The 19733-nt window shown below is 52.5% G+C and overlaps 10 protein-coding genes across 10 annotated transcripts; 7 read left to right on the forward strand and 3 right to left on the reverse strand.

Annotated features, from left to right (window-relative positions):
* Positions 1–454: 454 nt before the first annotated feature.
* On the reverse strand, positions 455–2862 carry BCR37DRAFT_392344 (uncharacterized protein; the record flags this gene model as incomplete). The annotated part of the gene is made up of 2 exons (XM_040871137.1): positions 455–2536; positions 2578–2862. The coding sequence occupies 2 exons, from the start codon at positions 2860–2862 to the stop codon at positions 455–457; spliced, it is 2367 nt and encodes a 788-aa protein (XP_040726190.1).
* Positions 2863–3388: 526 nt separating this feature from the next.
* On the forward strand, positions 3389–4211 carry BCR37DRAFT_392345 (putative ELL complex subunit Eap30; the record flags this gene model as incomplete). Its single annotated transcript, XM_040871138.1, has 3 exons — positions 3389–3819; positions 3862–4003; positions 4047–4211. The coding sequence occupies 3 exons, from the start codon at positions 3389–3391 to the stop codon at positions 4209–4211; spliced, it is 738 nt and encodes a 245-aa protein (XP_040726191.1).
* Positions 4212–5379: 1168 nt separating this feature from the next.
* On the forward strand, positions 5380–6303 carry BCR37DRAFT_345861 (ferritin-like domain-containing protein; the record flags this gene model as incomplete). The annotated part of the gene is made up of 1 exon (XM_040867642.1): positions 5380–6303. The coding sequence occupies one exon, from the start codon at positions 5380–5382 to the stop codon at positions 6301–6303; it is 924 nt and encodes a 307-aa protein (XP_040726192.1).
* A 242-nt stretch (positions 6304–6545) lies between these two features.
* On the reverse strand, positions 6546–9500 carry BCR37DRAFT_392347 (armadillo-type protein; the record flags this gene model as incomplete). The annotated part of the gene is made up of 2 exons (XM_040871139.1): positions 6546–9384; positions 9427–9500. The coding sequence occupies 2 exons, from the start codon at positions 9498–9500 to the stop codon at positions 6546–6548; spliced, it is 2913 nt and encodes a 970-aa protein (XP_040726193.1).
* Positions 9501–9778: 278 nt separating this feature from the next.
* On the forward strand, positions 9779–11469 carry BCR37DRAFT_286150 (YL1 nuclear protein-domain-containing protein). The gene is made up of 2 exons (XM_040866845.1): positions 9779–10272; positions 10314–11469. The coding sequence occupies exons 1-2, from the start codon at positions 10056–10058 to the stop codon at positions 11312–11314; spliced, it is 1218 nt and encodes a 405-aa protein (XP_040726194.1). The 5' UTR covers positions 9779–10055; the 3' UTR covers positions 11315–11469.
* Positions 11470–11624: 155 nt separating this feature from the next.
* On the forward strand, positions 11625–12231 carry BCR37DRAFT_392349 (uncharacterized protein; the record flags this gene model as incomplete). Its single annotated transcript, XM_040871140.1, has 2 exons — positions 11625–12087; positions 12128–12231. The coding sequence occupies 2 exons, from the start codon at positions 11625–11627 to the stop codon at positions 12229–12231; spliced, it is 567 nt and encodes a 188-aa protein (XP_040726195.1).
* An 892-nt stretch (positions 12232–13123) lies between these two features.
* On the forward strand, positions 13124–13648 carry BCR37DRAFT_386884 (membrane-associating domain-containing protein; the record flags this gene model as incomplete). Its single annotated transcript, XM_040870488.1, has 1 exon — positions 13124–13648. One exon carries the CDS (start codon positions 13124–13126, stop codon positions 13646–13648), a length of 525 nt encoding a protein of 174 aa, XP_040726196.1.
* Positions 13649–14296: 648 nt separating this feature from the next.
* On the forward strand, positions 14297–15226 carry BCR37DRAFT_378915 (uncharacterized protein). The gene has a single exon (XM_040869151.1). It carries the CDS (start codon positions 14790–14792, stop codon positions 15120–15122), a length of 333 nt encoding a protein of 110 aa, XP_040726197.1. The 5' UTR covers positions 14297–14789; the 3' UTR covers positions 15123–15226.
* A 214-nt stretch (positions 15227–15440) lies between these two features.
* BCR37DRAFT_289184 (pseudouridine synthase) lies at positions 15441–16673 on the forward strand. Its single transcript, XM_040866848.1, has one exon. The coding sequence runs from the start codon at positions 15758–15760 to the stop codon at positions 16376–16378; it is 621 nt and encodes a 206-aa protein (XP_040726198.1). The 5' UTR covers positions 15441–15757; the 3' UTR covers positions 16379–16673.
* On the reverse strand, positions 16394–19120 carry BCR37DRAFT_386886 (ATP-utilizing chromatin assembly and remodelling N-terminal-domain-containing protein; the record flags this gene model as incomplete). Its single annotated transcript, XM_040870489.1, has 4 exons — positions 16394–18622; positions 18669–18867; positions 18927–19060; positions 19118–19120. 4 exons carry the CDS (start codon positions 19118–19120, stop codon positions 16394–16396), a joined length of 2565 nt encoding a protein of 854 aa, XP_040726199.1.
* Positions 19121–19733: the final 613 nt, after the last annotated feature.

A 19733-nucleotide genomic window follows, 5' to 3' on the forward strand; every position in this document is an offset into this window, starting at 1 on the left:
CCTTCTTTAGACAAGCTAACTTAACAGCGGGCCAATTGACTGCTGGGAAGTAGTTCCACTTGTGAACAGAGATATTGTATTCATCAACTTGTCGAAGCTTTTTCGTCGCGCGTCTATATCATCTCAAGGGCATCTGTAAGATTCGATACAAGTGAATTGATCTCAGTGACACGGACAGCATGGCCAACGTGCTGATTAGCAGAAATGCTAAAGCTTGTGACGCTCCGCTATCTTGCTTCTTGCGCTCGTGACCATGCATCAAGCCCGAGTACACAGACAGCATGACTCTAAGCGAGCAAGTGACAATGGCGATACGTGCTGACATGCTGTGTGATATGCAAGAGTGTGAGACGATTACAGTGGAAATGCACATTACAAGTTACAATGCGGTGATGGAGACGAAAACTGCCAAGGGAGCACAACTGAGTACACTCTATGCTGTTGAATGCAATCCTCATGTCGACAAGATGGTCTTTGTAGGCCGCGGAGACATGACCGCGCCGTCTTCAAAGCCTTCGTCTTCGTACGCAATATCAGCCTTCTCCATGAGCATGCCTTGCCGCCTAGCAGCCTTGATGGGCGATTTATTTGATACTCTTTTGGAGCTCAGTGCGGGAGACGTAGCTTGTGTTCGAGGAGGCGTTGGTTGCTGCACCACATTGCTGTCATTGAGCTCATACGTGGCTAGTAGAGTCTTGCCATTGGTCAGGGTTTCTGTAGAGAGCCGGGGATCGCGTTCGAGTGCGGGCGCCAGTTCCAGAGCAGTCGGAGGACTCGCAGGCGTCAAGATCCGTAATGCTTCCTTCGTCGGCCTCTTGATGGAGGACTCTCGTGAAGGCTCTTCCGGTACTTCTGGCAGACAATCCAAGCTCGAGGCAAGTCCGGAATCATGGCTATCCGTTCCTCCGCTGACATCTGCTTCTGTCCTGACTGAAGGGCTATTGCCGACGACTTTGGGCTTGTCATTCAAATACAATTCTTTCTGAGTCTCATCATCATCGTTCGAATTGCGAGCGCCAGGAGCCGCCAATTCCTGACTGCGCCGTTTGCTTGAAGTCGGTGACTTTGGCCCCGCCTGTGTCGTTGGCGATTGAGGAGCACCTTCTTCCAGCACAGGCAGGATAATATCGGGATTGCGTTGCAAGACGGGAGACATCACTGGACCGGCCGCTTGAGAGTGCTCATCAGCGTGTTCACGCTCGAGCTCGCGCATCGCCGAGTCCAGCGCTACAGCACTTGGTGTCCTCTTCAGACGACCTTCCTTAATTTCATTTGGCTTCTTGGTCATGGCAGAGATAAAGTCTCGGAAGCGCTTGGCATAATCCTGCGGCGGAACTGCACTGATCTGCTTTTTATACTCGGCCGGTTTTCCTAAACCTTTGAAGAAGTGCTCCAGGTGCTTGCGTGTGCCATACCGTGTCAGCAAGTCGATGATGCCTAGGTAGTAGACAACGTCGCCAGGTGTACCATCACAATTTTCTGAGCGTATGCCACCTTCAAACTGATAAAACAGATTATGCCGCATTCCCTCACTGTGTACGATACCAATATCTGACTCGGACGCAATCGCTGTCAGTGGAGGAGCTTGCAATTGGCGATCGATTCCTGCAACATTGTTGGTCCGTGTATGAGGGCCAGGAGGGCCATGAGCGTTTAACTGTCCGAGGGTAATAGGCGAGCCCTGTGGGGTCACCATGCGCCGTAAGTCGCGTCTACGGTAGGCTTGACCAGAAACAGAAGGCGTCCGAACAAGTGGTGCACCATTGGAACTGTCATTTTGCAGAGCCAAGGGACTCGTTGGAGGCGAAAATGCGGCTGCCTCTTTCATTCTGTGGATGCCCAAAAGTAGAGAATAGTCCATAATACCGAGCTGAGCAAGAAGCTTGACATCCGCTTCTAATTGCTCGACAAATGCGGGCCGCTTTGCTGACGGGAGCTTGAGCCGCTCATCGTTGCCTAGCCAGTTGAGATCCTTCAGAGTGCCGCGAGGGTTCTTCTTCTTGGACTCTTCCGAGAAAATGCGCCCTACCGTAGAGCCCTTCAAATCGTATGTCGCGTGAATGTCCATATGCGGCGGAAAGAGGTTGTTCATCACCACAAAGTGAATCTTTTTGCCAAAGCTTGTCTTGACGCGATGGAGACCATAGAATTGCGAAATCATCGTGTTGGGATACTTTTTGACATGATCGTAGTACTGTCTCAGTATTCGCCTCAAGAATTTGTGCTCCGCATGGTGAAGTGTCTTGATAATGAACCGATAATCGCGCGAAAAGTAAAAGAAGGACCCAGACTTGCCAGGGGAGCCCAGCTCGCTCAAGATGTATTTGCCAGTCAGGGACATAAGATAGTCCGCAGGATCTATGCAGAACTCTGCGCGAAGATGCCGGAACACCCAGGGAGCGTAGTCCTTGAATTTAAAATCATACCGCGCAGAAGGGGTAAGTTCGTTGCCCGCAAGATCAAACGTAAGCTTATGCCGCGCAGCAAAATCCATATCGGTCAATTCTCGGTCCACTTTGGCATTGCACCGCGAAGTCTGTCTGTCAGCATTAAATTGAGTGTGTCTTCATCACTTACCGCCACTCGAATGCCCGTGAGCATGTTGTAAGCCGTGACCCAGTTGGTGTGACCCTCACTAACGCGCGTTCCCACCATCACGGCGTCCTCATCTTCGACCTTTTTCCGCTTCGACAAGCGCCGTTGACGGATGACTTCTGCCCACCGCGCAGCGTCTTCATCTAGCGGTACTTCGTCTGCTTGGAATTGACTCGAATCGATACTTCGTGTCCGCCGGCGATGACTGCTACTTGACATCGAATTGGACCGCCGGATCATGGAAGATTTGCCCTGCCGAGCGTCCATATTGTCGTATTCACGCAAGCGGCCTCGCTGTACACGCTTCGCTTGAAAGGTTAATGAACCGGTCTAAAAAGCTGCACCGCCTTGCGCTTCCGGCTTCTAGAAATAGATGCGCGGCCAAAGAATTGAAAGAGAAAGAGAGCCGGCCTTGACGGTGCCAACTGGATGACACGAAAGGGCACAGATGGGTGACGATATTCCGGTCTTCGCAGCACCTCTGTCGCTCGCTGCGCGCAATGTGTACAAGGCACAGCAGAGAAGGCCAAGAAGAGGTGGCGCCTGCGGAGTGGGCTGCGAGCAAGAGAGCGTCGCTATTTGTGTGTGTTCACTGTGTTGACGAGTCGGGAGGTTGGTGTCGTCTTCTGCTTCTGGCTTGTGAAATTTCCGGCAGGCTCAAGGCGACTGACTGGCTCCCTCCTGAACACCCTGAACCAAACCCCTCGAACCAGGTTTCGGAATACAGCCTGCTCAGTGCTCCCTATAGCTCGTTCTAAGCCACTCGGCAGCTTCGCATGACTAGCTGAGCATCATGAAGAAACGCGCAGGTCTTGCGTCCTTCGACAAAGAAGAGACAGACGCGCGCTTCAAGTCTGTTGGCAATGACATGATCAAAAGTCAGCATGTGCAACTATCTAATCAGCTCGAGACCTTTCAGCAGGCGCTAGCTGCCTTTTCTTCGACCCATTCTGCCAAAATACACGCCAATCCAGAGTTCCGTGCAGAGTTTACACGCATGTGCAATGTGGTCGGCATTGACCCACTTTCCTCGTCAGTTCCTAGTGGTCAAGCAGACTGGACAGCTGAGCTCGGCTTGGGTGCTATCTACTTTGATCTCGCTGTCCAAGTGGTTGAAGTGTGCCGCCGGACACGGCCAGAAAACGGGGGCATCATGAGTGTCGACGCTGCCACCAACGTGCTCAATGACAAGAACAAGAAGTTTGGTGCTGCAGAAGTCGGAGCGTACGTCAATTAGAGATGCATTTCGTCTCAAACTAACAGCAGAGATGATGTTGTCCGTGCAGTACAGAGTCTCGAGATTCTGGATTCCGGCTTTGAGGTCATTCATGTGGGCTCAAAACAGATGATACGAAGTGTGCCAAAGGAACTGAATGCAGATCAATCTACTGTCTTGCAAGCAGCACAAGTATGAACAATGCTTTCATCACTGTTGACTAACAACCCCTTAGATTGTTGGCTATGTCTCGGCAAGTATGCTTCGGCTCAATCTCGGTTGGCAAAAAGAGAGAGCAAGGTCTGTTCTCGACGACCTTGTCGGCTCGTCCATGCTGTGGATCGATGAACAGGGCAGAGAAGCAGAGTACTGGCTACCAACAAATGGAATTGATGGCTGATGGTTTTGGACAGCAGTTGCCTTTCCTGTCACCACTGCCAAGATTTTCCTTAGCAGTTGTGAATTGCTCGTCAGTACTTCTCACATGCCTAGCACAGCATTGTCCCAGCAATCGGTTTGGTGCACATGGCGAGGAACGACTTGTAACCGTAGGCAGACTACAATGCTACTGCCATTGAAGGCTGTGGCATCCGTGTGGTCATTGTGACCTCAAATTTTCGCAACGTGTGCAAATCCCCATTTCTTCGCCGCAGCTGCCGGCACACACGGCTCAATTGCAGTAGCGGCCTTTGAAGCCATGCCATGACATACATGATTGGAGCGATAGACACGAGAGGAGCAATGTACAATCAGCTGTATCTGCTTTCTAGAAGTTGACGGCGCCTGGACGCCCGTCGGGTTTCGGCAATAGTGGTGCGAAGCAATTCGTCAATGCCGGAGAAAGTGCTAAATGCTAGAAATGCTGTCTCGGAATATGCTGCGGGGATACCACTTGACTCTGACTTGACTTACTTGAGTGGCGACAGATCGATGTAACGTACCTTTAAGAGCACAAGGCATTTGTCGTACTTGAGCTCCTTAGCTGCTTCTATGCTGGCAGGCGTAGTTCTACCAGCTCAGGTCCAGCTGTGCTGAAGCACGAGTCCTGATCGTCAAGGCTTCTCCACTACGGGCTCGGCAGTGTCGGCACACGCGTCAGTGCCTGATCTCGGGTCGTAGCATTGACGCCGTGACGTGGCCGGCGCTGCGATTTTGAGGATTCTAGAGCGGGCGCCACCATCTGTCAAAAAACGTTGCTGTGGTGGATCAGGGCGGTGCCGGTCAGGCCGACTCCGCAGGCAGCAGGCTCGCCCAATGGAAACTGTGCATGTCGACACTACACTGCTACGAGTAGACACATCACTGAGGTCATGACTGGAATAGCCAAAGGTGGCCGTCGCCATCCGCACGCCTTCCACAGGGCCAATCCATATACGGCACATACGAAGGAAACCTCAGGCAAGTTGAGACACGCTGCTTACACGCAGCATCCCAAAGAAGAACGTGTGGAGATTATCGTGATGAAGCCTGGTGAGGTGTAGTCACTGTAGTGACACTCTTCATGGTTCCTGTCGAGTACATAAGGAGGCACATTCAGCCACCGTTGCACAAATCATACCATCACAACCATGAAGTCTGCTACCATCTTCTCTCTCTTCTCCCTCGCAGTTGCTTCCCCAGTTGAGAAGCGACAAAATCAGGCCGGCGTCAATGATGCCGCCATCCTCAACTACGCATTGACACTCGAGCATCTCGAGAATGCATTTTACAAGGGTGCTCTTGCTCGCTACTCGCAGGCCGACTTTGCAGCAGCTGGTTTCGATGCAACAGTGTACAAGAACATCGTGGAGATTGGCAAGGATGAGGCATCGCACGTCTCCTTCTTGACTCAGGCCCTATCGGCGGCCGGCGCCAACCCTGTCAGCCCTTGCACTTACAACTTCCCTTACAACAGCGTTGGTGCTTTCATGTCACTTTCCAAGACTTTGGAAGGTGTCGGCATCTCAGCCTACTTGGGCGCTGCTGCCAACATCACCACCCCAGCTTACCTCACAGCAGCTGCTTCCATCTTGACTGTCGAATCGCGCCACTCTGCCTATGTTCGCGCTCAGCTGAAGCTCAGCCCATTCCCCGGAGCATACGACACCCCTCTGGGCTTCAACGGTGTCTACACCTTGGCAGCCGGTTTCATCACCGCTTGCCCTTCGACCAATGTTGCTCTTCCTGTCAAGGCTTACCCATCGCTCAGTTTGACCGGCTTCACTCAGGTCTTCTCTGGCCGTCAAGCCAGCTTCACAACCCCTGCCACTGGCCTTCCTGCTTCAGGTGCCTTTGTCGCCTTCATTTCTGGTGTCTCTGGACCAGTATTTGTGCCCGCTACCACCTCTGGCTCGACCGTCACAGCTACAGTACCCTCCACGATGTTGGATGGTCAGATTTATGCGCTCTTGACCCGTCAAGGTTCAGGTGCAATGATTGTGCCCGCACAGGTCCTCGCCGGTCCTGCTGCTATTGAGCTTGGCCTGCCTGGTGCTGTTGCCGTTGCAGCATAATTGTACTCTGAAGTGTCATGATCATGTCTTGTAGACCTAATTATCAAAAGTAATCGTTTGTGGACCATGTTGAAGGGTGAGATTTGCTTCTATGAATCAATGCCATTGGGTACGGATCGAGCCCGATGTATCACTACTGAAGGACTGTCATGCGCCTTGCGTTGTTTTCTTTGTCTCTTTTCGTGGTCATTTCATGTGTCATCAAGTGACTTGCACCGTGCAAATAAGCGGCCTGGACATCGTTACTGACGACGTCGTCCATAAGGTGGCATCACAGGCGCATATCCGCCGCCATATATCGGTTGGTAGAAGGAGTCACCGCCATAGGCGGCGATTTGAGCAGCGTTCAAAGCAGCTGTCTGTGCATGGGTGCCAGTAGGAACTGAATAGGTGCCAGGGGGTCCATAGGGCCCGGGACTCAGTCGCATGCCCTGCTGCAACATGGCCTGATATTGGAGAGGACTGAGTTGATGCATTGACTGCGAGTTCACCGAGCCGTAATTGTTGTTTTGCAAAGAGAGCTCTCCGAGGGCCCTCAGCGTAGCATGATCAATATGGGCACTTCGAGGATTCGCTTGCGAGTAGTTTGAATTGTAGGAGTGCTGCTGTCCGTGTGAAGCATGCCGAGGGTGGCGTTGAACATTCTCCTGACCTTGACCAAAAGTGGCTCGACCGCTCAAGCCTACCTCGTCCAGTAAGCGCTTGTATGGGCCTATTGGTTGAATGTTCTGCTTTTGTATTGTCTGCCTCACGCGTGCAATCGCCTTTGTGCGCAGATCTGGGTCCAGGAAGGGCGTATTCAAAATTTTGAAAATGAAACCAGGTCCTCCGACAGCATCCCTGATAACATCGTCCAAGATGCTAGCATCGTCACTGAAGAACAAGGCATTGAGCAGAGTTTCTCGTGCTCCTGTCTCTTGCCGTTGATTCATAATTTTGAGGATGGTCAGCGACGCCAGCTTGTGCGTGCAAAGTGGCCCGATATGCTGAGCCAGTTTTGATGCAAGCACACTGAACCTCTTTGGAAGCGTACAAGTATCAAGCAACCAAGTCAGCAGCAGAGCCCCGTTTGTGTTGGTGGCCAATTGGACACTGTGCAATACTATGGCAGCAGAGATGAGCCTTTGATGAACTTCAGTCGAATCGTTGCTCTCAAGACAAGCGCGCATGGCTCTGGAACCGAAACGACCCTGCGCTATTTCCCAGGTATTGCTCAGCATGGCCTCGAAAATGAAGCTGTTGTATTCTGATCCGAATCTGAGACAGCACTGAACGACATAGTTGCCATACTGGTCCAAGAAAAGAGCTGGAATATACGTTCGGAGCGAGTCGACAATGAGCCACTTCTCTTCAGGCGTCTGGGCGACATCGATGATCTTTTGAGCAGCCCACGTTCCATTCTTATGGATGCCTGTCTCTGCAAGGGCAGGTCCGATCCGCTTCAACATCTTAATCTTGGTTGCAGTTGTACAATTCTCAAATAGCTTTTGCACGACAGTGTTGCCAAGATAGTCGGATGAAAGCTCTGCGACCTCATCAAGCATCTCCAGGGCGAGTCCCTCGAGCTCATCTGGAGCCAATACACCTGCATCGATGCGCTTGCGGATGTCACGCAGGCGAGGCGCATCAAACTTACGGTTCGTGGCCGCCTCATTGGGTGCAGAAATACCCTTGTAGATGCGCGAGTGCTCGATACTGCTGGCGATCAACGCCTTGGCGGCCTTGCTTTCATGGTCGGGCGTCTCAAACTTATCTAGCAAGGCTTGCAACTCTTCGGCAATGCTGGCAATTGTAGGCGGCTTGGAGGCATCCTCTGCTGCGCCATTGCTGTCCAGGTTGAGGTATGGTTCAGGCGATACCGAAGCATTTGGTGCGGGAACCTTGGCAAAGCCGATGCGGATAGGTCCGACGCCAGGGAAAAGTTCCTTGCCGTTGAATGTTCCACGCGCAACGACTGCACTGTCTAGCTGGTCAAAGTTGACAAAAGCACAACTCTTGTGTGTCAGCACACGCGCGGACTCGATACTGCCAAAGGGCGAGAACATGGCGAGCAATGCCGCTGATGGAGTCGAGGCAGGCACGTTGCCGAGCCATAACGCTCGTGTTGGTTGGTTCTGCATGTAGCCTGAGCTGCCGTCACCATGGTCTGCGTACCCATCTGCTTCCTCGAAGCTCAAATCAGCGGCCGTGATGTTGTGCTCCATGTGCGATTGCAACGGCGTGTAATTGCGACTGCGCAAGGCTGGTGGCGAATCCAGAATACCTGCAGTGCGGGAACGTGGGCGCGCAGGCGTTGTGCGATAGATGTCCTGGTAGTATGCTTGCTGACTGTCATAGTCTTCCTCAAAATCTTCATACTTTTCTTTGTTGTTGACGGAGTAAGATCGCACACGATTTGCATCGCGCCGGCTGCCATCTCCAATGAATGGCAGTGGCGAAGAGCCATACACAGGGACCGTTGGCGCCATGGCGCGCGGAGGAGTGGGTGTGTCTGCAAGACCAAGATAATCCAGCGTTTTGATGGGTGTCTGTTCATCATCCCTGGAGAATGAGGTTGAAGCGGCCGGAGATGCGGCTTGTGCTGCATTGCCCGCAGCACGGCCTGACCAGGTGGAAGAAAAGATGCTTGGACCAAAGGCATTCGAATAAGGGTTCTTGTTTTGTGGCAAGGTCAAGCTATTTCCACGCAGTCGGGAAGCTGCTGGCGAACTGATGTTGGACGCGGGCGACGTGGAAAGCTGCTGCTGGGACAAGCTCTCTGGCAATGCAGATAATGATGCCTTCGTCCTCAATGGTGAAATGGCGCCAGGCCGAAATGGAGAGGAACTGAAGCTCAAAGTTCCCGCAGGCGAACCAATGTCGCCTCCGGGTGATGCACCAAATGAAGATGGAACAGTACCAGCTCGTGCACGTCTATAGGGACTCTCTGTACCAATGGCTGCAATGCCAGCGGACGGCCGGTCCTCCTGGCCCTTGCGTTCATCCGTTGGGCTAATCGAGCGCACCAACGAAGATGGGCTTTTGATGGACGATGGCGTCCAGAAGGATGTAACGCCTGCTTCTGCCTGAATTTCCCTGGTTCTTCTTGTTAGCACCTGACACTCGGGGACGGGTAAAGCATACCTGCGGGATAAGACACGCTGTGCTTCATCTGTAAAGCGCGATGCTTCTCCGTCGAATGGCACAGAACCTGACATGTTCGGTTGGGAGCAGCAATGGAGAGTTGATTAGGGTACTGGTCGAGCGTTGAGAAGAGCCAGAGTGGGCGGGACGGAGTGGTCGTGTCAAAAGGGAATCCTGCTCTTGGAGGAGTGAAAGCCGCTTTGCTTTGTCGTGTTTGGTGGTCAAGCAAAGCCAGCAAACAAGGATGCTGAGGCCTACAATCTAGATCCTTGACAAGGCAAGTAGCAAAGAGACGAAGAGCAGCTGACGCGTGGGGGGATGGGGGTGACAAAGTGAGAATGTGGTGGGCAGAATCCGCGTGCGCCTCTCAAGACTGCGAGCTGTTGGTCTCCTGGGCGGTGTCGTGGATCTCCTGAGCGTGCCACGCCAACAATAGAACCGATGAGCTGCCTCCCGTGTCCCTGTCGCGTCTCTCGTGTCTCCTGGAGTTGTTGCTGGAGTTGAAAAAGTGACGACAGATCTCGCCCAGATCGGCCAACACCACAAGCTCAGCTCCCTCAGCTCCCTCAGCTCACTAGACTTTCATGCTCAGCTCCTATAATCTACAAGTGTAACGCTATATACACACGATGAGCTCAAAAGACTTCGATGGAGCTGCGTCTGGCAGCGGATCGGATGGAGGCTATGAGTCAGAATCAAGCTTCCAAATGCCAGACCCGCTAGCTCTTGGCCGCGAGAAGCGTGCAACTGCTGGTAACCGCTTGCGAGACATGCTCAACCTCGAGATTGAAACGGAGGGCATGTTCGCGGAGGACGCTGAAGATGACGACTTTGGCAGCGATCAAGGTGCGTGCTTCTGCTCACCTCTGCAACTCGCTAATCTGTAGACCAAGTGGATGACCACAACTCAGAACTAGACAGCTCTTCCGAGGAGGATGCCGCTCAGCAGGAGCCTGAAGACGCGGGAGAACAGGCTTTGAAAACACAAGAAAAGGCTGCCAACAGGCAAAAGAAACGTCGAGCAGCAGAGGCCTTCACCAAAGCGAAGCCCAAGGTCAAGCAAATCCCCGTTGCTGCTAATACAGCGACGCCTCAGCTTCCAAAGAAGCGCGACAGGGCATCACTCAATACTTCAGCTCAGCGACAGAGTGCGCGTGCTCATACAAGACAAGTTGCGGGTGCCGTTGAGCAACGCCTCAAAGCTGCAAAATCACGTCAAAGCCAACAAGTTGTGGCCCCAAGAGTCGTTGAACGTCCTTTGACGCAGGCAGAGCGGCTGGAAGAAGCGAAACGAACTGAGGAAATCAATGTCGCCTCTCTCAATCAGGTCGTTCAGTATGAGGAGGAGAAGAAGGCAACACAGCGTGCCCTGGCAGCAAAGAGACAAGCCGCTCAGCCAACCATTCGAATCTTTAGTACTACAAAGGCGAGCACGCACCCAACAACGAAGGTAGTTCCAAAGATCATCGATGTCTCAACCACAGAAACAAGTCTGGCACATCCTATGGATGCTGTTGCGCAAGCAAAAGTTGCTCCTGAGCTGACTACTGTCTCCACTATTGATCCGGCACCACGAGCTAAGGAAGCAAGCCCGACGCCTGCACCTGCGGCCAAGCACTTTGTGGCCTTTGCCCACTTCGAGTCTGCACCCTTCGCACGCGAGCTCCTGCTGGGCCTTCCGCCTGGCACAAAACGCAAACGACCCCCAGCAAAAGTCCTATGTCCCATCACCGGCCGCCTTGCACGGTACAAGGATCCTAGCACTCGCGTTTGCGTCGCCAATCTGGAAGCCTACCGTGTTGTCAAGCAATTGGCAAATGGAGAAGTTTTATACAATCCAACACTGGAAATGTATACCGCTCCGGCCTATGTGCCGAGCAAGCGTTGAAGAGTTATGCCGTCATGCACACTAGCAGACAAGGACTGCACTTGAAGCTGTCGCCGCGGTGCTCGCGTGTCAGATGGGATGCGTGCGATTATTTCCGTGCGCTATCGGGAAACCCTTATCGGGCTCCAGATGGCAACGTATCAGCTCAATCGGGCGGGCTACGCATGAGTTGATGGGCCAGCTCCGGAAGAGCTTCAAAAGTACAAAGCAAACAGCAGGATGTCCGCGATGCTTGCGTGTTGGCCACAAACACAACGACACCAACACATCTACTCGAACGCGCGCAACAGCAGGACGGCACTGACGCGACATGACACCCATGCACGACCGCGGCTATGGCAATTTTGAGAGCAGTTATTGCACCGTGTGCGAGTGCTTGATTGACGGCAAACCAGAGACGTCTTTGTATTGCTCAAAGGCATGCCGTAAGAGAGACGCGAAGGAGCTTTTCTCAATGCCTGTAGATGAAGTACGCTCTACCTTTCAGCGCACGAAGTCGGCAACCTCCCTCACGGGACTTGCTGAGCTTGCAACCCATTCACCGGCCACCGCACACAAGTTATGCACACCAGCCCGTCCGATATTGACACCACTCACACCAAGCATTTTATCCGATGGAACTGAGCCAAAAGGAGATGCAGGGGAGAGGTCGGCAGACAAGACGATGAAGGCGAGGGAACGGCCTCTGCCGCCCAAACGTACAAGCTACAGCAGCAGTGTACCGCGTTCTATTGATCTGGTAACGCCTGATCCGCAACTCCTTTCGCTGTCACGTACGTGCTTCTCACCGTTAGCGATATGCTAACGTGCAAGCACTCAAGCGAGACCAACCAAAGATACGCATCGCAGCATTTGGCTTGTCGGGTGATGCCAGACCGCGGTCGCCTCTGCACAAGGACCCGGGGAGTGGTTGTTGATGCGAAGTACTCTATCAGCACGCCTCATCATGGTTTATGAATCACATGTTTTTGCAGGCTGCCTAGCTCGTGGAAGGTGTGGCCTCGTGCCCACGTCAGTAAACCAAGTTTTAAGCTTTCCATTCAACTTCAGACTTATTTTTTCTTCCGAGTGCCGTCATCGATCACCGGCAAAAAATGCCTTGGTCGTTGATGAGCGCGGATTTCCAAGCAGGGTCCGGTCGGCGGTCACTGACTCACTGCGGTCAGTCTACTGAACCCTAAGCCGGCTCTGCTGCAGAAGCAGTGCAGATGGCGTTGTGAGTCTGCTATTTGGATGTTCGGAATTGTCTATAGCTTCCGCAGTCACAGATAGTAAGGCTGCTGCAGCCGTTGCAACGACCTGACTGTTGAACTGGAAACAGTTGCACAGATCTAAGACTACGAGACTTGCTTTTGTGGCCAGAAAGTTCAAATTCGACGGCAGCTGAGTGTTTGCGGGCCCAAAGCGGATGCATTCCCAGGCAGCAGCGCCTTTTGATTGGCGGTGACCTGGCCAACACGTGCACCTGGTCATTCCGCGGGCAGGATACTCAGCTATAGATGGACTTAGGGAGCAGGCCTGAGATGCTGTGCTATGGCAGCAGGTGCCAGGTGCTGTGAGTGAGCATTGAGGGACTACTGGTCTATGCTGACTGGATCTCGCCCTCGACGGAGTTGCCTGCAGCCGTTGGAGATCCGGCGATGAGACATGACGTCAATGTTGTGCGCTCATCTGGCAGACTCACAGCCAGCAAGCCAGGATTTACTGATTCACTGGGCCGGTACTTAAGACCAGCAGGCGCCCCATCCACTCTACCACTACCATATACACACACACACACCAACAAGACTCATATCTACTCCAATCTAAATGGTGACCAAGTACGACAGACCTCTTCTCGCAGGACACGGCTTCCACTGGCCCCTCGTCGGGCTCCAGTTCCTCTGTGGTCTCCTCATCCTCGCCTTCTCCTCCGCCGCCATCGCGCAGCACGAGGGAAACACAGCCTCCGTCATCAACTACTTTGTCTTCCTCGGCATCATCATCCTCCTCTGGGTTTTCGCCGTCGCCGGCGCACCTTTCGTCCCAGCCCTTGGCCAGGAAATGGTCCGCGCACCTGTTGACGGTGTTATCATGCTCCTCACCCTTGCTGGTGGTATTGCCATGGCCACCCGTCTCCGAGTCCACTCTTGCAGAAACGACAACTACGTTGCCCAGCCTCTTTTCCAGGGCTCTGCAAATGTCTGCCGCATGCTCCAGGCAGCTTGCGCCTTCTGCTGGTTCTCCTTTGCTGGATTCCTCGTTACATTCATTGCAGCGACTGTTTCCTTCTGCTCCGGTGGCCCAGCCACCCAGCGTGGTTCGCGCAAGCCAAGGGCCCCTGCTACCGTCTAAGCACAGAGATCTCTATGCTTTTTTGGAGAACCACACAAACGACTTGCACCTTGTAAAGGGGGTCATTTCAGACTTGAGAAGAGCATGTTCTTCGGGGTTTCTATCGGAATCCCCTCAAAGGCTGCTTCCATGTTCGAGATTGGCCTTGTAGCATCTGTCAAAACATATTTAATCACTATCTAATACCTACCTTGCATCTTTCCTACCAGTCTCTGCGCTGTGCAGGCACCTGTGCGCTTCGTTCAGCTTGCGAGAAATCTTTCCATGTGCGACCTCAAAATTTATTGACGCAGCAGCGCAGGCGACGACAGAGCGACACTTCTTCTTATATCGACAGCAGCAACATTAGATGGTCTCGACTGAGGCATCGACCAAGAAGCGCAAGAGTGCGCCAGCAGAGGAGCTTGAAATTGACCTCGATGCACCGGTACCCACTTCAAAGCGCGCAGCACGGCGTTTGAAAAAGGGCAGAACTTTAGCTCATGCTCCGAGTGCGCATCGTGCCATGGAGGACGATGAGAATTCCGATGAAAGCAATTCGGATGAGGAGAAGGAGGGGTCTGACGAGCTAGGCTCTGATACCGCCGAGCCAGCTGCAAAAAAGACCAAGAAGGACAAGAAGGAGAAAAAAGACAAGAAAGTCAAGAAGGACAAGTCAACTAAAGCGCCCAGAGAAGGTGCGGATGCCCCTGAATACAAGAAGGGTACCAATGGTATATGGATTGGCAACCTGTCCTTCAGAACAAGCGAGGAAGACCTCACAACTTTCTTCACCACACTCAAACCATTGGGCAAGGACAAGAGTCCGACTGCTTTCGCTCCCATCACAGCCAAAGATATTATTCGCATTTCTCTACCGCAAGGCGAAAAGAAAGGGCAGAATAAGGGATTCGCCTACGTCGACTTTGCAACGCCTGAACAGCAAGAAACGGCAATCGCACTCAGTGAGCGTATACTACAGTCTCGCAACGTCCTCATTAAAAAGGCAGACAGCTTTGAAGGTAGACCGGAGAAAACTGCTGCCACTGAAGCTGCAGATGAAAAAGCAACCAAGATCCTTTATGTAGGCAACTTGAGCTTTGACATAACAGGCGAGGAGCTCACAGAGTACCTTGGAGGCGAAGCGGCGGGCATTAAAAAGATGCGCATGGCTACGTTCGAGGACTCTGGCAAGTGTAAGGGCTTCGCCTTTGTCGACTTCAAGTCTGTTGATGAGGTCAAGCGTGTCTTGGCGAACAAGAAGCTACGTACCATGAATGGCAGGAAGCTCAAGATGGAGTTTGGAGAAGATCGATCACAGAGGCGCAAGCCGTTCGTGAGACAACCGGAAGAGTCTACCAGAGCACCAGGCCGGACGGAGGAAACTGGAAAGCGCGATCCAAGAACCATCACACCTGGAGCAGCTTTGACGAATGCCCAACGTGCGTCGACTGCCATTGTTGCTAGTACAGGGCAAAAGACGACGTTTGAGTAGTCTGCCGTCGAGGTGAGATACAGAGTATCAGGTAAGCTCTGATAGCAATGGTCGAAGCCCATCTGGCAAATGCCCCTGGCACGAGTGACCGTGAGACTTTTTTCGTGCTAGCGTGATAAAAAGCTCGACGCTTCTTGAAGTGCTCCTTACAACTATTTACCACTGTGATGAGATGCATGTTTAGCAAAGTGCAGGAGACCTAAGAATCCTCCTCGTATCCTCTTTCGAGGGTCGCTGGCTGCAAGCGCTCGGCCCACCACCTTTAAGAGCAAAGTTGACTGAGTGGACTAAAGGTTGTTTACGTTGCATCATTCTTCGCAAGGCTATTCTGATCGTCAGTCCTTACGATGACTGTATATATCGCATCATCAATTTCATAGCATTTGTAGCCCAGTAAGCATTCGTCGTTCATTTCGCTGTGCAAGTTAAAAACCACTCAAACTCGACAACACATCCCTGCACTGGCGAGCTCGAGCTTGCGGGCCTCTGGCCATCAGCTCATCAATGCAGACTATCTGCGCATCCTCTACCAGAGTCAACACATCTTGGCTGTTTCCAAACCGCCGTTTACAATCTGCCAAAATGAGCCAGACAACGCAAGCAGCGTCTTTGCTCTTTTGAAGACCAAGTACCCAATGCTCTTCTCCTCTCGGCTCCAACATCCATTTCATGCTCCAAAAAGTGTCCATCGACTCGATGGCCTTGTGTCAGGCACGTTGCTCCTCGGCACTTCGGTGCCTGGCACACGACAACTGGCCAAGCAGTTTCGTAGACGTTCCATTGCAAAGCGGTATGTGGCCATCCTATCACAGCTACCTGGGCAGTTTTCTGTGCTAGAAAAGCAAGATGAAGGCTTGGTCGAGACTGAAGGCCGGTCGACAGCATGGCAAGTGCATACACGTATGATGATTAACACAACGCCAGTCTACGTTGTGCGCTTCGAGCCACGGGAAGGCAAGAATCATCAGCTCAGGCTGCATGCTGCTCATGAACTCAATGCTCCAATCATGTTTGATCGACGCTACCCTTTGGCACCAGACGGCCTCAAACCGCTTTCCATGACACAGCCGCGAGCAGATTTGGTCAAACAAGCACCGCAGGACGGCATTGCTCTGCATTGCGCGAGCATGACATTTCGCTTTGGCTTGCAAGAGACCCACGTTGCGTGTGAGCCTCCTAGCCTTGGTATATGGCAACACTTTAGCAAGATGTACGGCATCAATTGGACACAGGTTGCTCATATGGACAGCATATAGTTCAGCATATCATACTCAGCGCTGTCGCTTTCTTGTCACTGCCTTTCCTTTTTGTACAAGGGGGTCGGAATGGGAGCGCCCAAGAATATTGAGTGCCATGGTGTTGCGCCAGACAAAGAAGCGCGGGGCATTCTCATCCTGCTCTGTCGCATGTCTGAGCGAACGCCTCTCTGCGATTTGATCCGGTCTGCCAATCAAGTACTGGGTGCGCGCTTCCATGCTCTCGGCGATGATTTCGTAACGTGACTCCAATGCTTGTCGCAGTTTCGTCTCCCTGTTCCCCTGAGTGAACAGCCAGCTGTGCAGCTTCTCGAGCTGCTCGGGTTGATCGTAGTACGCCCAGTCACTCGTTGACTGCAGCAGGCCTACATCCGATGCAGGCAATTCTTGCTGCTTCCGCGAATGCAACGCTTCAGCAGGCAAGATGCTTGCCATGAATGCGGTTGCAAATGGATCTGGTCCTTGAACAAAGACACGACCAGCGGCATAGCCAGCGTGTGATGTACTTTGGGAAGGCATGCCCTTGTAAGGCATACCGACAGCCTCCAGGAACCAATAGGTGTTGTTGAATCGGTCTTGGCCGAGCTGCTTCAAACGCTGCATGTCGGACTCGCGAAAATCAGCATCCAACGTTGCGAGCTTTGTGTTCTGGCGCGCGACCTTGCGTTGAATTTTGGTAATGTCCAACTCGTATTCAGCGCGAGATGAGTATTGCTTTGTTTCATTATGTGCTTCGCTCTTATCCTCGTCGAGATCAGACAACGACGAGTCAGAGTCGTCAACCAGAATTTCATTCTTAAGCTTGGAGCCGTTCGGACGCTTGGCTCCCCGTCGTGTAGTACGAATTGCAGACTCCTCACTGTCAACCGAGGCCGTATCAAAGTTGTCGCCCATCTCTTCGTCCGATAACTCTTCACTGGCAACAGAAGCAGCCATGCGTTGATTGGAAGAGCCACCATTGAATCTGCTATCGAGGATGGCTGCGGCTGCTTCAGCACCTGCCGCCGACTTTTTGAGGGGATACTGGGCGCGCATGCCGAGGCGGAGTTTATAAATGTCGTCCATGAGGCTGCGCTTGATCCTATTGGCCTCAACACGCTCTTTGCGTACCTTGGTCAGGTTTCTGCTGCACTCCTCCATGTAATCTCGAATTAGGGGTGTTTGCAAGAGTAGGTCAATCAAGATGTACAGAAGCTCAACCTTGAGTGTACATGCGAGTGAACGAAAGCAGTCGGGTAATTCGCCATCGGAAGCAGCAAGCTCTCTGACGATTTTGCCACACGCTGCATTTGGGTCTGCTCGTGAGAGTTCACAGCATAAGCCCACCAAAATTTCAATGAAGCCGTCTTCGTGCAAAGCCTGCTTTGCCAATTTGTCACGCCACTGCCCTGTTGCATAGACGAGATCTTCTCTAGCCGCCTCAAGCACATCAGGTTGTTTGGTAGCAATTTCGTCAACGTCTCCGTCGGCAGTGTTTAAAGCTTCATCGGGTGGGCTGATCACCGCATCGAGCGGAGATTCATCGCCTTGTTTCAGAGCCACGATTAGTGAGCAGTAGAGCTCATTCACCAGCTCTGAAGGACCTTGATGAAGTAGCGCATCTCTAAAGTCGTCCAGAGTGAAAGCATCGAGAATAAGAATTTCATTAAAGACATTGAAGAAGGCCCATACCTCCAAGAAGTGTTCGAATACAGGGGCAAGTTCGGTTTCAACAGGTGAAAGAGCCGGCCGTTTTGTTTTTGAAATGGGAACCAAAAGGTCGTCGCCATCCATAGGTAGATCTGCTTCGTCCTCTTGTATCGAGGCTGCTTCCAACGGTTTCTTCTTTTTGGCTTGCTTCGCCTGTTGCGCGGCAAGATGAACTTTGCCACCTTTTTGTAGATGCGGCGGTATCGTTGTGTCAATCTTGTACCGCTCAGCATAATGACTGCGGACGACCCAAGGGGCGCCCTGCCAGTTATCCTTTCTGAAGGCATTCTTGATAAATGCTCGTAAGATGGCTTTCGTAAAAGTCCCTCTTTCGCGTGCGAGAGTGCTTCCATCAATGGTCGTTGCGTTTGATCTTCCATTATAGTAGTCCTCTAGCTCCACAGTGTATCGGGACGCGGCCTGCCGTTGCTGACCATTGGGCATGGTCATTTCAGCAAGCATGGTCTTCTCGCGCACATGAGCAGCAAAGCGTCGAGCCGTGTTGGGTTCCGTGTAAATGAGTATTTCTCCTGGAAAATATTCTGCCTTATAAGCCTTAGAGCATTAGCGCTTAATTAGCAAAAGTGTTGCACAGGCTTACCTCAAATGCGAGGTCGACGAGATGCTCCAAACGACCATCTGTGTGAAGATTGAGCCTGCGAAGTAGAGGCTCTTTGAGGGCTTCAGGGAAGCTATTGTCGATGCCAGTTGACCCTTGCACTTCTGACTGCATGGCAATCTTGAAGGGTAAATTTTGTCGCCCAGTCAATTCACAGGTAAACTGATGCTGCTCGTAGAAACTGCGACAAGGCGTTAGTCTGTGTGTTCGGGCCTTATTGATGCAAGGCGCTAGTCATACCTGAGGCGCTTCAGAAATGCTTCATAGTCTGCGAACACCTCACGCGTCTCCCGAATCTCCCAGACGAGCGCGTTCAAGGGCAATTTATCTGGGTTATCTCTTGCGTACTGGACGGGGTTGCGCTTGTAGAGCACCTAGACGCGTGTCAGCAAGAGGGCACGCGTGAGGGTCCCGAGGGATGGTTGCAGTACCATATTGGTGCCGATAAATAGAGGAGCAGGGGCCCTTTGCGGGTGCCTAGCTATAGTTGTGGGGTTGTTGGTTGGCTAGGGATTGAGGGCCATGTGGATGCCTGGGGGAGGTTGGCTGCCTGGTGTTGTGTGCAGAGTGATTTAGGGGTGGCCGGTGCGGGTGTGTCATTGCTCTGCTCTCTGCTCTGTGCTCTCACTGCTCTCTGCATGATCCTCTGGCACTCTGCTCTCCCTCTGCTCTGCCCTCTCTCTCTGCGATCCTGCGCCACATGCACCAGCCTCATGAATCCAGCGCGAGAGAAAGAAATTATTGACCGCTACGACTACAGAGTGCACACTACAGCACAGGCACAAGACTGGCCCCCTTCTTCTCCAATGGACCAGCTAGCCTCGGCGGCCCTGGATCCAAAGCATTCCACCAGGCTTCTCATACAGAATGCCCACCTCGCACCCCTCTGCTTCGCCGCATGGACAGACCAATACACCCACCATCCACAGCTCGTCGGCACTGCCTTTGCGCGCATCATACAGATCCTGCCCAGCGCAGACATGTATGAACATCTTTTCATTCATTCCTTCATTCATCAACTAACAAGTCAGTTTCGCGAAAGAATGT

The sequence above is a fragment of the Protomyces lactucae-debilis genome, assembly GCF_002105105.1.
Source record: "Protomyces lactucae-debilis strain 12-1054 chromosome Unknown BCR37scaffold_7, whole genome shotgun sequence".
Taxonomy (NCBI): Eukaryota; Fungi; Ascomycota; class Taphrinomycetes; order Taphrinales; family Protomycetaceae; genus Protomyces; species Protomyces lactucae-debilis.

What these genes read in the sequence shown, in the direction of transcription:
- BCR37DRAFT_289184 (XM_040866848.1), top strand. Translation starts at nt 15,758, where the DNA reads ATGCTCTTCTCCTCTCGGCTCCAACATCCATTTCATGCTCCAAAAAGT.
- BCR37DRAFT_378915 (XM_040869151.1), top strand. Translation starts at nt 14,790, where the DNA reads ATGCGCATGGCTACGTTCGAGGACTCTGGCAAGTGTAAGGGCTTCGCC.
- BCR37DRAFT_286150 (XM_040866845.1), top strand. Translation starts at nt 10,056, where the DNA reads ATGAGCTCAAAAGACTTCGATGGAGCTGCGTCTGGCAGCGGATCGGAT. An exon ending in CGACTTTGGCAGCGATCAAG is followed by an intron (nt 10,273 to 10,313) that starts GTGCGTGCTTCT and finishes GCTAATCTGTAG; the next exon opens with ACCAAGTGGATGACCACAAC.